The sequence below is a fragment of the Pygoscelis adeliae genome, unplaced genomic scaffold (genome assembly GCF_000699105.1).
Source record: "Pygoscelis adeliae isolate BGI_AS28 unplaced genomic scaffold, ASM69910v1 Scaffold113, whole genome shotgun sequence".
In the NCBI taxonomy this organism is placed as follows: domain Eukaryota; kingdom Metazoa; phylum Chordata; class Aves; order Sphenisciformes; family Spheniscidae; genus Pygoscelis; species Pygoscelis adeliae.
In genome coordinates this window covers 779,662-795,886 of record NW_008825108.1, presented here as the reverse complement: position 1 = coordinate 795,886, position 16,225 = coordinate 779,662, and the positions used below count along the sequence as shown (strand labels likewise).

General features: G+C 36.2%; 1 protein-coding gene across 1 annotated transcript in view; it reads left to right on the top strand.

Moving 5' to 3' along the window:
• The window catches only part of TMTC2 (transmembrane and tetratricopeptide repeat containing 2), a 160,590-nt gene that overhangs the window by 117,673 nt on the left and 26,692 nt on the right, over positions 1 to 16,225 (top strand). The window contains exon 10 of the mRNA XM_009327653.1: positions 11,897 to 12,011. Coding sequence (XP_009325928.1) covers positions 11,897 to 12,011 — 115 coding nt within the window. The remainder of the gene's footprint in view (positions 1 to 11,896; positions 12,012 to 16,225) is intronic.

Genomic DNA, 16,225 nt, shown 5'->3' with positions numbered 1-16,225 from the left:
TCAGGAATCTGTAGTGTATGTTACCAGGGACAATCTGAATCTTACACAGGAATCCCTAGTGATCACTTTATGCTTTATCTCTACATCTCATTAATTTGTTTTAGCACCTTGTCACAGGTACAGTCCATATCCTATATGCCAAGCGTTAAACTATGGGGAAATACATCCATATTTTGCATGTAAATCTTAGAGATTACTTTTTTTTCTCAGCATGAAGATATTGGAACAGAAAATAAAATATTTGGCATCAGCCCTAAAAAAACACATACCTCATGGAACAGCCAAATGAGAAGAGTGTTCAACTGGGACACAATAGTGTGTTGATGGAGTAGCAGGAATAAATGGACTGAAGATTTTCTTCCAAGTGCACATGCATGGACACACTTATAATTTGTGCTCCCAGGATGTGCAGATGTTCTTTTTGACTTCTAACCTTTTAGACTTTTTCTGGATCTGTCAAGAAAAATTGTCAATATTCTGTATCTATTAAGAGGCCTACGTCTGTATTATAATGTGCTTTAATTCAGGCCTTAAGCCAAAGCTATTCCTAGAAGATGTGATTTGGTGCAGGAGTCAGCTTATTTGATCCCATGAAAGTTTGGAGAGAGGTGAACAGTTTCATGGTTGCTTCTGCCACCACAGCACATTTCTCTGATCGAGCTAGTGTTATGATTAGTTTTGTACAGGTAATTTGCTGGCTTTGGATTTCAGTGGATTTAGGGTTAAAGCAGTGTTTCTTAAACTCATTATGCTTGGAGATGTCTGAAGGGAGAACTAGTGGAAAAGCTGAAGAGATATAAATCCCTGCACACTGCAGACATGATGCCACTTCATTGGACTTAAAGGGAGGTAGCTTTTGCTCTAGTGACCAGAGAGGGTGTTAGTCCCCTCTCAGGCTGAAATGAAGGCACCTGCTCACCTGTCCACATTTTCCCCTTCTTTTCCCCTTTTCCCCTTCTTTTCCCCTTTTCTCCTTCTTCTCCCCTTTTCCTTTCTCATATGCCAGTTATCTGAACATCTGAACTTTGTGCAGAACCATTGTCTTACAAATATGTGGTCTTGATGTGTGATCTGATACAAGCTACTCAGATACATGGTACACTACTAGAAACACCTAACAGATGAAAGAGAGAAGATGCGTATGAATCGGGAAGAAGAAGAAAAATGGCAGTTTTTTTTAAGAGTGCAGAAACACCATTTTTTTGTGAAGTACAATTTTTTTTTTTTTAATTCTCTGGCAATGAAAATCTTATTTGTGGCACAACCTACATGTTTTTAAACTAAAACAGTGGAGAAGATTATTTCAGATACTAGATTTGAATGCCTCTATAAAGTTTGAAGGCTTTTAATTGGATATTTTTAATGCACATTCTTTAAAGAAGATTTAAAGTGAACAGTTTTGACTAAACTGAGTTGAACGTAATAAATGCTTATTTATTTTTGAATTTCCATCTTTTTTTTCTCTAGGAAAGTTTTCTTCAAATATCCTACCCACATCTGCTCAGGATATTGGCTTTCATGCATCCCACTTTACTTTGAACATTTAACTCAAGTATGCCCTTTTGGATCCTGCAGGACCTCAGTGGCTTCTGTCATCAACAAATCGATGACATAATTGAAATGGTGTCCACTGACCATAGAGGGGACACTTTCTAACCTAGGTGCCTCGATTAAATGCTTATGGTCAGGTGGGATGAATCCAAGTATCAATCTGAGAAATTACAGAGAGATACCTATGAAGTAACCAATTCCAAAGGAATTCTCATATAAATATTTTAAGAACATGTTGGCATCTAAAGAGTCAGTAAGTCAAATTTGTTGACAAGTGTGCCAAACATAGAAATGTTCAGCCGGGTCAGACCAGTGACATTATGGCTCAGAGATTATTTAGTTTTGGATACAGTACTGACCACCCACAAAGGAAATAGAGATCTCCCATTTCTGTCTGCACTGAGCCTATCTCAGGAGAAGTTGAAGAAAGATTCTGTATAAAATTTGTCAATGCAGAGAGATTAGATGAATTTCAAACAGTGAAATATTTAAGTTCTTGTCTGTTTGAAGAGAAACAAAAATATATTCTTCAGTATCTTTTCATTGAGATGGCTAGTAGGATGCAGTGTAGTTGAGGAGTTTGAAGTTGTTGAAGGCTTTCTGTACTAGCTTTCACTTCAACAAACAAGCAAACAAACAAAAAACCCCATAAAGCTACAGTGAAATTTAAGTTGTGCAAACATTTTACCTCCAAAACTGTCTTATTTCCTTTATGATTTCCTGTTTAAAAAACCAAAAATACAACCAAAAAAACACCACTAAAGCAGGTTTCATTTTACTTATTTGCTAAAAATAGGTTTTGCCACCATGCCTCTTAAAGTGCATATAGTGGCCTCTCTCCAACATAATGAAAATGGAGTGGGGAAAAAAGAGAGAGAGAGAAAGGAGGAGTGAGGTTTCAAGATAAATGTGTGTACAGATGTCCCTCCTCCCTTACATTTGTAATGGCTTAATTGGAATGGGGAAGTCTAGAACCCAACAGGATGTTCAAATTAACTCTGTTTTATTAATCACCATTGAGACCTCTTTTTAAAATGGTTTCCTTTGAATAATACATTGTTTCTAATAACTCTAAATTGTTTAATGATTCCTTTTTCATTATAAAAATGGATTATTCTCATTAGATTAATTATGCATTCACTTAATTAGGCAATTCACATTGATCATCTGCCTTTTTCAGTGCATTCCCAGTTACAGATATAAAACAAAATTAAAAACATGCTGTCAGATTAGGTAAAACTAAAGCGTATTAGCTATACTCTTCTTGAAGGAAGAACGAATTAACATGTTCCCAAACATTCTTTTTTTTTTACATTATCTTTCACTTTTGAATTTGTGATAATTTAGGAGTTGTTTTTATAGATTTTCGCATATTATCTGGGGTTTTTTACACGTTTAACTTGTTAACTGCTGTTTTTATTTTTTTCACTGTCATCCTAAGTCTTTCTAATCATTGTTTCAGCACAGAACTTTTAGCCCTTTTTAATGCCTAAATTTTCACCTGGGTCTGTGAGCACTTTGTATCTGTCTTGCCTCCAAAGATGACTGCTTTACTACTCCTAAGTCCCAGCCTGAAAATTGATTGGAACTGCTGTGGTTTAAGCTTCAAAATAAATTTCATTGAAATATGATAGCAGTGGATTTTCAAGCACCATTTTTTTCAGTCTTTAAGTCATACACTTACATGTGTTAGTGAGTGTGATAATTTACATATTTTTACAGATGTACATTCAGTTTTCTTCTTAGATGTGATGTATTTATAATATTTCCATGTAGTCACATTGTTCGCAGTGCTGGAGCTTTGTGTCTTTGTTCTTCATTGCCTGAAGAGCTGCCTGGGAAAGCTTTATTTTTCTCCCATATATTTAAGGAAAAGATCTTATGAAGAAAACAGTGTAATAATGAAAAATAAAATGTCAAATTTCTATTGATAAGAAAGAGAAATATCGACCATGACCTAATAACGAAGTCTTCCTCGTTTCTTCAAGAGAGTTTTATGCCTGTGGAAGAAATGCCACCCTAGTCCATAGGAAGGTCAGTTTTTATCTTTGTCAATGAAATGAATAAAACTGATTTCACAATCCATAATGCCAGTGAATGAGTTGTCCATTTTTGACTGACAGGTTAGCTAAATGAAGTATATGCCAAATGATAAATAAAACAGAGTGCGTGGATCTGCTCCATTGGGAACACCAGATGCTACATGGTGATTATGTATTGAGAAATTAAATTCCTTGATGAGATGGGGTCAAAGCCAACCAGATGTAGTATGTCCATCGCTAAGTCACTTTGCCAGGCTTCCCAATATGCACTCATGAACCTTTCAGCAAATGAAAGGTTTTTTGCCATTGTAAATCTTTTGGAAATCCTAACATTAAATATACAATGATTTTTTAGGGAAACTATAAAACAGGTTTATGATACTCAAATAACAGATGTTCATAGAAACATATGCGCTCTTTGGAGGAAGGGTCTCTCTGTCTTGAGCATACAGTGCCGTCAGATTAAGATCCTGACTTTGGACTATGGCTTATACCTCCTTCTACAATATCAATGAATGTAATTCCAGGAAGACAGGATTCCTAGACCCAAACCAGGAAGAGAGATGTAACTGACTCGCAGAAAGACTTCATTAAACTTCCGACCTTTCCGCTCCCAGAACTTTCTCCAATAACTTTGATTTAAGAAAATCTTCAGTTACTATTAACACAGGCAGTTATTTCTTACTTCCAAACTGAAACTGAACAAGAATATACCAGAAACTGAGCTATTCAGAAGAACATACCAATTTGAAGTCTTGTTTGCGGTTTTCTTGGCAGCTGTGAATGATGAGTGTACAAAGGCATATGTACCTAAATTGTCAAGTCCTTTTTGTTGTTCTCTAGGCTGTTGCTATCACACAACATTAAAAGAAGATTATTACAAACCACTATAATTACTATTTATTCCAAACTCCCTTTAGAACCAATCACTTAATGGAATGCAGTGGAGTATTTCCAAACAAGCTAGGTCACTGACCCTGAACGCTGTGGAATTTCCATGTTTCTGGCCCTTCCCTTGAGTTTATCCTTAAATCTAATCATTCTGACATCCCAAATACATGGTTGACTCTGCTTCCTCAGCACAATATACTACTCTACTCGAGAGATGTGGTATAGAAATTGCAGACCAGAGACAGGGCTAGAAATGTGGCTTTATGCTTCTTTCATGTTGCCAACATTTGGGGTTTCTGCAGGAACTGAAAAAGCCGGTGGCACGAACAACCCCAGAGACTTCTTTGTTAACAATCATGTTTTGACCTATGAGTGCCATCTCGTTATCAGGATTTTTGAAGGAATAGCATGGTCCTGCTACAAAAGTGCAACTGGATAGTTCTTTCCCATTCAAATTTCACTTTTCCAAACCTTATACATCACCAGGTCTCTGGGGAATGACATAGGGTCCAGAATCTTCCTTAGTATTTGTAGAACATGAGGTCCTCTGTATTATATCTTTTCATCATTAATCTTTTGTTTTAGTGAGAGCTTCCAGTGATCCAGATGTGGTCACAAGTTCAGTCATCAAGTCCCAAAGGCTTGCAATTTAATTTTTTCTCTCTTATCTCTGGTCGTGCTCTGGATGACATCCAATGGTATATTTAGCACAACTGCAACATATAAGTTTTTCAGACAAAGAAGAAGGTTAATAAAAAAGATTTTTCCAAGCCAGTGCATATATTGATGTTGCAGCACCCACTGGCTTGCGTAGTCTTTCTAAATATTTTATTTGCATGGAATTATCTTCTCCATGGGAACCAATTGAGGGGATAAACTCCCCAAAAGCCCTTCCAGCAAGAAAGCCAGAACAGCTTTAGATAAAGATGGAACAGGATATAAGGAGCAGCAAAACAAACTGGAATGCTGCTACCATCTAGATGATCCTGATGTAAGTTCTTTTTGCTTCCCCTGTCACATCCTACACATTCAGCAAGAAATTGTCTAAACAGGCCTGGAAAGCAGCATCTTTAAGCAAACATTCCCTTGCTCTGGGAACTGCTCATTCACAGCCAATGAATCTGTTTTGAAACTCTTAAAGGAAACAGTTACATTAGGTCATGTCTGTTGACTTGGCATCTTGCAACATTGATTCATCACCTGAAAAGCTTTGGAAATCAACTCGGAGACATGGTCTCTCCTCTCATTTCTTCCACAGAATGCTATTGAAATTTTCCATTCAGAAATCTCTAGTTGCATCTGCTCTTTTACTCTGCATTGCCACAGCAGAGTTGAAGTTGATGGTGACTTCAGTAGTGGTTGTGCTCATGCCAGTGAGAATGTAGTTCAGTTCTCAAGACAAGATCTTGTAGCCTTGCTGTGTGCTTTAGAGACAGACAGAATGCATTGGGTCAGCCAGAACCCGACCCCTATTTTGGTTTCCGTTGAAACTTGAAATGCTTTGAAAGCACCAACAAATATTCAGCTTCAAATCCTCGATGTTGAATGTGCCGAAAGAACTTCTAGTGAAGTTTATTATAAACAGATTTGACGGTTGAGTCTATGGTCCTGATATATCCACTTTTCATGTTAATATAGTTGTTTAAGTTGCTGCCATGGAAGGAGAAAACTCTTTTGAAGAGGATAAGATGCAGAAGACTTGGTGACAAACGTATATTAAAAGAAGCAAATGCTAACTATTCCCTATTTTGGTGGTATTAGAAGTTTTTTCCTTCTTATTCAGAAAGTAGTTTACTCGGTTTTGCTTGGATTACTGAAGATATCAGGACACGAGTGTAAGTCATTGAAGTTTGAGTAAGTGCAGAACCAAAAGCATTCTGAGGACATTCAAAGTGATTCTTTTTAAAAGCAGCAGTAGCAAGATCAGCTTTTTCAGAAACCTACTCTGTTCTGGTACAAAGCACCTTTGAATGTTTGCCAGCGAGCAAAAGAGAGAAAACATTTCAATTAAAGAAAGATTGGTGCAACTTGCACTTTTGTCTAGTAAAATAAAAGCTCATAGTGCCTGTAGGGAATAGCTGAAACCATTCTAGAGGAAGGCACTAATGCCTTTGTGCTCTGAACATAAAAGACTGTTACACACAGGCATATCCCAACCAATTAATACCTTTCGTATTTTGTATTGCTTTACAATAAAGCAGCAGATCTACCAATTCACATGTACGGCTTTTAAACTTGTGTTGGCGCATGTTTTAACAAAATGCTTTACAAATGTTCACGATCATTTTAGAGAGACATTTATACATGATAGAGAGCTGTATGCTTTCATCTGTGGATGAATCTTTGTTGAAAATTTTGACAGAAGATGAAGTTAGTTTTTTTCAACTCCTAGGAACTGGAAATTTTTTGTTGTTGTTTAAATTGCATATATACTTTTATCTTGTTTTTCAGTAGATTGCGTATATTTCCTCAATTTTTTTTTTTTCAAATATAGACCCAAAAACACTGTTGACAATTTGCAAGGAAAAGTAAGTTTGAACAAGGCTGTAGGTACAGAATTCTTCAGCTTTTATGCTCTTTCTGATGCTTAAATATCTTAGTTTAGGGAAAAATGACTAAGAGGATAGTGAAGTATTGAATCAGTTCTCTGCTGTCAGAGGTCTTTAGGAACTCTTGGCTACACATTTACACTCAGCTTTGTGCCATCTAGCAAGAAAGGTGGAAACGTCTGTTTAAAAAAGCAACATTGTTCCAGGCAAAGAACAAGTTGTTGAAGATCACACCTGAACCTGGACTGTGGATTTTCCACTCCCCTTCTAGAAGAATAGTAATGAGAAATATGCTTTCCTTGAAAAAGGAAAATCTGGGATTCAGAGCTTCTAGAAAGCTGTTTTCTCAAAAGCTGGTTCTGATTCAAAAAAACAATCAGGCTACCATAATTTACGTTGTTGGCAAGAGCCGGAGTCGAGACACCTGCAATAAGAAAGTTCTGTATGTGATATTTGGCAGTGTCTCATAAATCATGCGGTTTGCCAGCTACCTGTCAGAGGAGAAAATCCGGCATGTAAATCTAGACCCACACAAGTGGTTCCTGGATCCAGGGTCTTGTGGATCAGACCTTCCGATCCACCTTCAACACCTTGCCAATATTCTGCCCTGCTGATGCTCTTCTCTTGGGAAAACACATCTTTATGTCTTTGACAGGAAAAGTTCAGAAGTTTCCTTTTAATGAAGAAAATGCAGCAGTAAACTGCCATTCCAGTTCATTCTTATATGAATTTAGTATATCATATTAAAAGGAACAGCAGCTAATGTTTTCAAAATGGGATATCTCTACTTAGATGCTTTAAATTAGATTTAGATGTGTGAATAAAATTAGTCTGCCTTTCAGGAGAACTTGGCAAATCAATTCTCAACCGAAAGTTTCCATCTTGTGCTGGGTCTGGCTGGGAGAGTTAACTTTCTTAATAGTAGCCTGGGTGATGCTGTGTTTTGGATTTGTGGCTAAAACAGCCTTGATAACACACCAGTGTTGTGGCTGTTACTGAACAGTGCTTGAACAGTGTCAAGGCTTTCTCTTTTTCCCACTCTGCCCCCTCAGTGAGTAGGCTGAGGATGGGCAGGTGTTTGGGAGGGGACACAGCTTGGACAGCTGACCCGAGCTGGCCAAATGGATATGCCGTATCACATAACGTCATGTTCAGCAATAAAAACTGAGGTAGAGGAAGAAGAGGGGGTTTGGTTTCTGAGGCCGCCTTTGTTTGGAGACTGGCTGGGCATCAGTCTACGTGTGAGAAGCGGTGAGCGATTTCCTTCACTTTGCTGTTTTTGTTGGGTTTTTTTCTTCTTTCCTTCATCTATTAAACTGTCTTATCCTGACACACAAGTTTTCTTTCTTTTGTTCTTCCTATTTTCTCCCCTTACCCTGCTGGGGTGGGGCGGAGTGAGCAGCTGTGTGGGTGCTTGGATGCTGGCAGGGGACAACCCACCGCACACCTGTACACTCAGGTATTGATTTTTCCACTAGATTGAGAAGGTAGCAGTTAATTATATTTATAGCCCATCTAATTAAGGAAATACTTAATCAGCAGCCTCTCATTAAATCACCTCTACTCGGGCAATGAGTAAGGCAGTTACGGGGTGTTCCCCTCTCTTGTTTGCAGTCAGTATCCTATAAGGGTTTGTGTGTAAAGGATGCTACAGTTGACTTCAGGAGGGTGCTATGTATCATCTGCTATCTACCCATTCAGCATGAGTTATTGCCACTGTTATTACCACCTCTAGTACAGGGGAGAGACTTGTTTATGGTAATGCACAGTCCTACAATTTTCCTTTCTGGAGAAGTGAGAGTTTTACTCGTACTTGGCTGGTGCCATGCAGTACTTGCAATAGTTTTTAGTTAACTTTGGTAATCCTGTAATAAAGGTAATCCTTTAGTATGTTAGATAAAATAATAATCCTATTATAGAGACACTTTTTAGAGACCTAGTAGTAAATGTAGAGCAAATTTTAACAATTTAAAGCATTAGTTTAGAGCTGTTGCTGACATTTTTGATGTGTCCATGTAGACTAATGGAATATATGTAGCCAAAGTCCTAGAAAAACAATTCATAAAACAAGCTTTTAACTAAAGCATCTAGCAGTGCACTTGCTTTTCAGTAAATATATATAATGTTCTGTTCTAAGTTAGACTTGTAGAAATCTAAAGCATGTATGAGTTTCATAATATCTTCAGTATATGTTGATCTTATAGACCTCTTAAAGAGCTAAGAATTAACCTAATGTGTTGCTTAAGGGCACCAGTAAACCATTAGTATTGGTTTGAAATGGTTTCAAATAATGTTATATTTTTAGAAATTACATGGATGAAGTGCAAGTATTTTACTGTTTAATAAAATGAATCTAAAGTAAAGAGATTTGTTGGTTATGTCACATGAAGTCGAATGTTTCAGTTACATTTTATTACATTAGAGGTAGTTATAAATATACAGAAAATAACATCTCTATTGAGATTCAGTGTTAAATATTTCATACAGAAAACTAGAAGTATGTTTCTAAAGATCTGTCTCTAAAAACCCTTGAGTAATTTTTATTGAAGACAATAATGAGAGGATTTTTCTCCTTATGGAACTAATTAGCTTAATGACCAGTTGACATTTTTAAATTCTAAGCTGCAAAATATTTTTCCTAAATTAAGTATATGATTTTTTTGAGAATGATCTTGAATGTTCACTGTGTCTTGAAATCTAAAAGGTTATGTCCTCTTTCTTCCCCCTGGCTGGATGTATCAATAGGACATCCAGTTACTAGTGTCTCGTTCTGCTAATCCAGTACTTCATTAACAAAAGAACCTTAATCTTAACAGTTTAAGGCTGGTTTGCTTTAGCATGGACCTAAAGATTAGGGATACTGTTTTAGTTCATTTGTTGGAAGAGAATTGGAATACTAGTTGGTCAAGTTTGTTTCAAAGATTTATCTTTAAAGAAAATAGGAATTCAGCCCAAATCAAGAGATATGAACTGCCTGTTGTATTTGGTAGATTTACTTGTCTGAGAACTTTCAGATTCATATCTGAGTTTGTCTTGCTATATATAAGGCATACCCTGATGTGGTACCCGAAAAAAAAAAAAGCAAACTTGTAGCTTTTGTCAACATTTTTTTTTTCCCTTCGGAGACTTCCATTAATGGCTCAAGCAATGGTTTCTAATTCTGAAGACAAACGAATTGTTTATGATCCAAACTGTTCTTATATGCTTTCTTTTTATGTTTTTCTCTCTTTTTATTTATTTATTTACTTATCGTTCTGTGTGAGAAAGCCTTTTTGGAAATTATCTGTTTCTGGAAACAATGAACACAAAGCATCATAATGCATGAAAGGATGGGCACATATTAGAGAGTGGATGTAATTAAAGCAAGCAAACCTTATGCTACGAATGCAGAAAGACACCTGAATGTTTTTCCAAGACTTTCTGCAGATCTGAATAACTAAGATATAGCTGACTGTCTTGAGTAAATAATCTTCCATCTCTTGCTAAGTTGAAATGTATCCACAGAGAAAGGAAAAAGCTAGGAAAGCTGTCGTTCATCACTTTTTGTATTGAGATAATTCCTTCTGCAAATGTGTTCATTGTACCAAAGCATCACTGGATTCACTATGCCCCTACAGACCTTGCTAGCTCTGGTTAACTGGATTTTCTGCATGTGCACATAGTGAGCATGTAAGTAGCAGGGAACGTATGAAGAAAGGAGGCAAGAAAAAAAGAAAATCCCTCGCCATGAGAGGAATTCATTTGTGCCTGAAGAGGCTTGTGGCCAGTGATAGCTTGGTGGACTTTTGGTTGAGTGATCTTACTTTGTAAAAAGTAAGATAAAAAAGGAAGGATGGGATGCTGGAATGTATAATCATCATACTTTAAGATAGCTTTTCCAAATATAAAGTTACGTAGACACAGAGTCTAGACGGCTGAAACCCTTTGAAAAGTCGTTGATCCAAAAATAACACATTTTACAAATTAGGTGTGAAAAAATCACTAGAAGGAGCAGAAATAAGGTGTTTTGAGTACCTTCCAAAGTGCTTTTTTTTCCTCTTCTTCAAAGGAAAACTCATTTTTATAGAGTTCTACTAGTTCTTATGTGTTTTGTTTTGAAACTACTGTACTTAGTTAAAGTTTTGTTAATGCTAAATTATCCATTCTTTTCAGTTTTAACTTGGTTTAATGATTATGATAATGTCATTTGTAAAAATTCAATCACTTGATTTTAGCCATCTTCTATTTTTGTACGTGACATGTAAGGATCATTTAGGAAACGTGTAAAAAGCTGCCTGTTATGATTCTCTTAGTGTTACTGAAATATGTGATAAAATACCAGTTTATCAAGGTATACATATATATAGTAATTTTAAAACAAAGTATCATTTATCATTCTAAAGCTGAAGAAATGTTTTTATATATATGTAACAATATAAATTTTTATGTGATTTTGAGATATGCTTTTAAAATGGGAATATATTTCATTTGTAGATGCTATTTTATTTTATTTCATTTTGTTTTGAGGAAGTGAAGATCAGTGTATAGACAGAAGGGCAAGTTCTTAAATGGCAGGCTTCTTGGGGATTGGGAGTATTGTTTCTTGATGGCTGAGTTTTACTGTATCATTCTCACTATTCATAAATATGTTCTGCAAATATTGCAGTTAGTTATTACCTGTCATACTTACTGCATTTTTTTTCTATATTTACTACATTGTAAAGATATTGAAATACAGAGCAGATCAAAAAATAACTAAACATTGACTCTTGACACATCTGATCCTTTTTTTCTTTTTTGGCAATTCCTTTTCCTAACTATATTGTCTGAAGTAGTATCCATCAGTTGTTTTCTGTGGGCTCATGTTCATGCACTCCATTGCAGGTCAGTTCCTCCTAGAAGAATCCCGCCTGATAGAAGCAGCTGAGATGGCAAAAAAGGCAGCTGAACTTGATAATACAGAATTTGATGTTGTTTTCAATGCAGCCCATATGCTCAGGTTAGTGTTTTTACATCTGCCTTACTTGATTTTCCTCCCTTTTTTTGGAGGAAAAAAGTCTTTATAGCCTTTGCTTACACAGGGTTCTTTTTAAAGCCCAGCAACTCTTTTGAACAATTCAATATTGCTAATAAGATAAAAAGAGTTGGAGTTAAACCGTTGCAGGATTTAGCACTTTCTATTTCTAGTTTTCTATGCGTTATCTCATAATTTCTTACCTTTAAAACTTCTGTTGTTCACAAGCAGGTAATCCTTTTTGGTTGCATACAAGAACAAGTGTTTCTTTTGTGAAGAACGTTCTGCAGGATTTCCTTTCACCTGATTTTTAAAAATTTAGGATGCATAGCAACTGCAAATAATAGACTGTATTTCTGATCTGGATGTAACTAGAGAATATTGAAAATATCACATTTTATATTAATATCAGTAGGGAACACTATGATAATTAAAAATCTAAATATTCCCAGGCTAATGATGACTTTGAGACTCATAGGAGCACTTAATGATGTTGTCAGAATCCGTGATTTAAAATGTAGCCTTATATTTAATTCTGTTCTCCTATCTGAATAGAATAAAATTTTAGACTTCTTTTTTTCCTTTTAAAGCTGTCAGGCTTGGATATTCAGTAACATTAAGCTTCTGCCTGAACATTATCATTAAACTCACATTACTGTAATAGGTATCCTCCATGCTTATTTCTAGGACAACTATCTAATTATTGTCTATTGTCCGCTTAACAGCTATGAGGATACTTGATTTCATTTAGATTATATCTATGCTTAGAAAATGCATGAAAAGGGAAATAAAAAATATACTTCATTAGCACAAAACAGTTATTGAGGTCGTTTCTCTAATGAAGATATCTCACTTGGCTGTTTATACTTATAACATTTAGAATATGAAATGAAAGGAAAAGAAAATGGTATTAAAGAGAAGGTAGAATCAGCTTCAGCCAAGTGACCTGTGTTTCAGAATGAAGGGTTCTATACCAGGATTTTGAAATAAGCCCCAAAACGCCCTTTGAGAAATAACTCGCACTGCTTGTAGATTAGAAAGGAAACCAAGACAAATGGTTCACTGGTAAACAATAGTTTGACCTGCCACAAGGGTATGAGCTATTTTAAGGATCCTTCCCTTCCTCCTGGTTATTTTCTGAATGATATCTCTCGAGATAGAATTCAGTAATTTGAAACATTTAGGTTAATGAAACAAATTCACAGACAGAAGCATAGCTAGTTAGGCATGAAAGCTGAATCCAGAAGGGTATAGAGTGTATCAGACTCCTGATTTCAGTGAGTGTGTTGTGGAAGATGGTTTAATGGTATGATTTTTTTGTGGGTATTTTAAAATGTGGTGGCGTAGATCAATACTATTTTGGCAATAGGTTTAATAAATCTCTTAATTTCTCTGTGAGCACTGAGTGAAGCATCCCAGGTCTTGAAGGCACATGTCTTTACATCCTGGTATGAGTATTTTTTCGCTCTCAGAGTAAGAGCTATGCTGCTGTACTGTACATCAGCCATGGTTACCCTACTTGATCTGGTTGGGAGTGGACACTTTTTGGGAGGTTTTGACCAGCACTGAGCTCAGTGATCCTAACTGCATTCTCTATTTTAGCTGTAAGCAAAAAAACAAAACCTTTAAAAAAAAAAAAGAAAAACCCACCAAAACAAAGCCTTTAAAAACACAAAAAAAAGCCTGGTGGTTTAGTTTAGCTAGAATCCAACTGTGCTCCTTTGGGATACCCAGTTGGTCTAATTTTTCGCTTAAATACTCAGCTTTCTTTGTGGAAGATCATAATGTCTCCCTAATATGCTCTGGGAGTCTAAAGTGGTCTGGAGGATTTAGCAAGAGTGAGGGTGGCAAAGTTAATTTCAGTGCTGCCAAGTATCTGCTTAAAACCTCGTGTGTTGTGTGATCTGACCGATTTTTGCTAAAAGGTTATGATTCTGTTGTCTGCCTTTGTTCACTGCATTACTTAGCAATTTATTCACTACATTGCTTACGTAATAACTGTTGGACAAGGGGAATGTATATTCATACATTAGGACATAGCAGCTACAAATCCATCATGAGTCTGTGGGACTTCAGAAGAAGCTGATTTTCAGGGTATTTAGAAAGATGGAGAGCTGAGGTGATTCCAAGAGGAAAGCGGGTAACAAGATAGAAAGGAGGAAGCAAAGAAGGGAGTACTCAGACTGGCATAGAGTGACACAGCTAGAAACTGTCAATGCTAAAGACAGTCGTAAATGAAAGGCTGAAATTAATAAACATAATAGTTTCATGTAGGTGACCAACTGCTCTTTCGGTACCATAGAGAGCTATAAAAACTGACTGGTAAGTGAATAAGAATTTTGAATGGACTGCACAGCTGTGAGGTAGAAAATATATTATAGAAGTTCACAGGGCATGGAAGTGAATTGACTGTTGTGAGAGAGAAGGGATAAATTTTTAAGATGTGTTGTGGATTAAGAGACAGAAATTGATATTAATGTGGATGATACAAGGTGTCCAAAATTATTAGGAGGTAATAACAGCAACTTAGATTTTTGTGTAAATTCTAATATTTTTTTTCAGACCAAGTGATTCTGGTGATGTACTGTTGAATTAGAAAGGAATCATCTTTCCCGCCTGTCATACTCCTGTTTCCACCATTAGCCCAAGGAGTGTCACAAGATTCAGAAACATGTAGTCATTTCTTTGACTGTCTACATGAATTTCAGGCAAATTATTTCAAATTTGGGTTATAGCTGCTTTGGATAGAAAACAATCACAACATTCCCTCCAAGTCTAATTTATATTTCTACTCTAGTGCTAAAATATTTTCCTTTTTTAAAATCCCTTTAATGTCTGAGAAAAATGTTTAAATTAAAATGCAACCTAAATAAAAATTAACAAGTTTTGAAAATTTTGAACGAGGCATAGACTGGAATGCTGTGGGTTAACTTTTTTTTCTTAAATTTGCAACAGAATTGCTAAGTGTGTCCAAATGCAGTAGCTGTATTTATAGATAGCCTGTTCTCAGTTTAGCAGTCACAAGAAAGACTTCTGCTGCTTCTGTCAGGTATTCCAACACTGTTTACTTCCTGTCTTTGTGACTAAATCTGAAGCTGAAGTCAAGAAAAAAAACGGGTTAGTTCTGTTTGCATTATTGAGAGGCCTCCCTGTTCCTAATTACACAAACATAGTTATTCATTTTTTGCCTAGATGACTTCTGTAGGATCCTGATAATGCAATGCCAGATGAATCAAGTCATCTGTAATACAGGTGGGATGTGGGATGAATGTAATTAATTTCTTTGCAACACTCTGGTAACTTTTAACTTGCCTAGTACTTGCCTGTAAATTTTGTTTTTTCCACAGATTTGTTTTCCAGACAGCTTCATTCAAGGGTCATGTAACTGTTCAGGTGGTTCTTCTTAAAACAGTAGCTGATCATGTGTTTTACTTTTGTGGTATTTGCTATGCTCTTGCTTATAGCCCCAGTTTGAAGCCTTTCAGCAAAGCTAGATACATTTTAATGGAATGTAGTGAAGCATGTATTTGTAATGCCATATGGTGGCCGTAGCTTCAGTGACTGAGTCATGGATTAACAGTGCTAAGTTTCACTTTGTAGTTGTATACTGAGGTGAGTTGCCATGAGATAGGTTTCCTGTGATCTAGGGGATGATTGAGGAATGGCAGTGTGGTGACACCGCTGTACTAATCAGAAAGAGGAAAAGAGCTTCACGTTGTCTCCAAATGAAAACAAGCATAGGAAGAAGAGCTTTGCCTAAAAGCACATTTTGTAGGAATAACTGGTTTTTTCACACTTCTGTAAGACAGTGGATTGTTGTGGGAAACACATTACATGAAGTTATAGCATGTTTATTGGCTATTTAAAAACAGAAGTCTAAATTAGAGCACCGTGTCTACATGACACGGTCTTCATTTTTCAGTGAATTTCTGTGAGAGTATTTTGGCTCTCCAAAGTACACTGAGTGAACACAGGTGTAGGTGCTGGCACAGTCTCATAGGCACAAGTTCACCCTATGTTATTGCCTGAACAGATTTTATTCATTCTTTAATTACTGTCCATGTGCTTAAATATATGTATGTATGTATGGCTAAGCATATAGTCTATGTAAATTTTGTAACTGTTGTAAAACAAAAAGGGTGGATGAAGGCTTACATGTATGGAATCTGATTATGATTTTGTTGTGACACAAAAAGGTC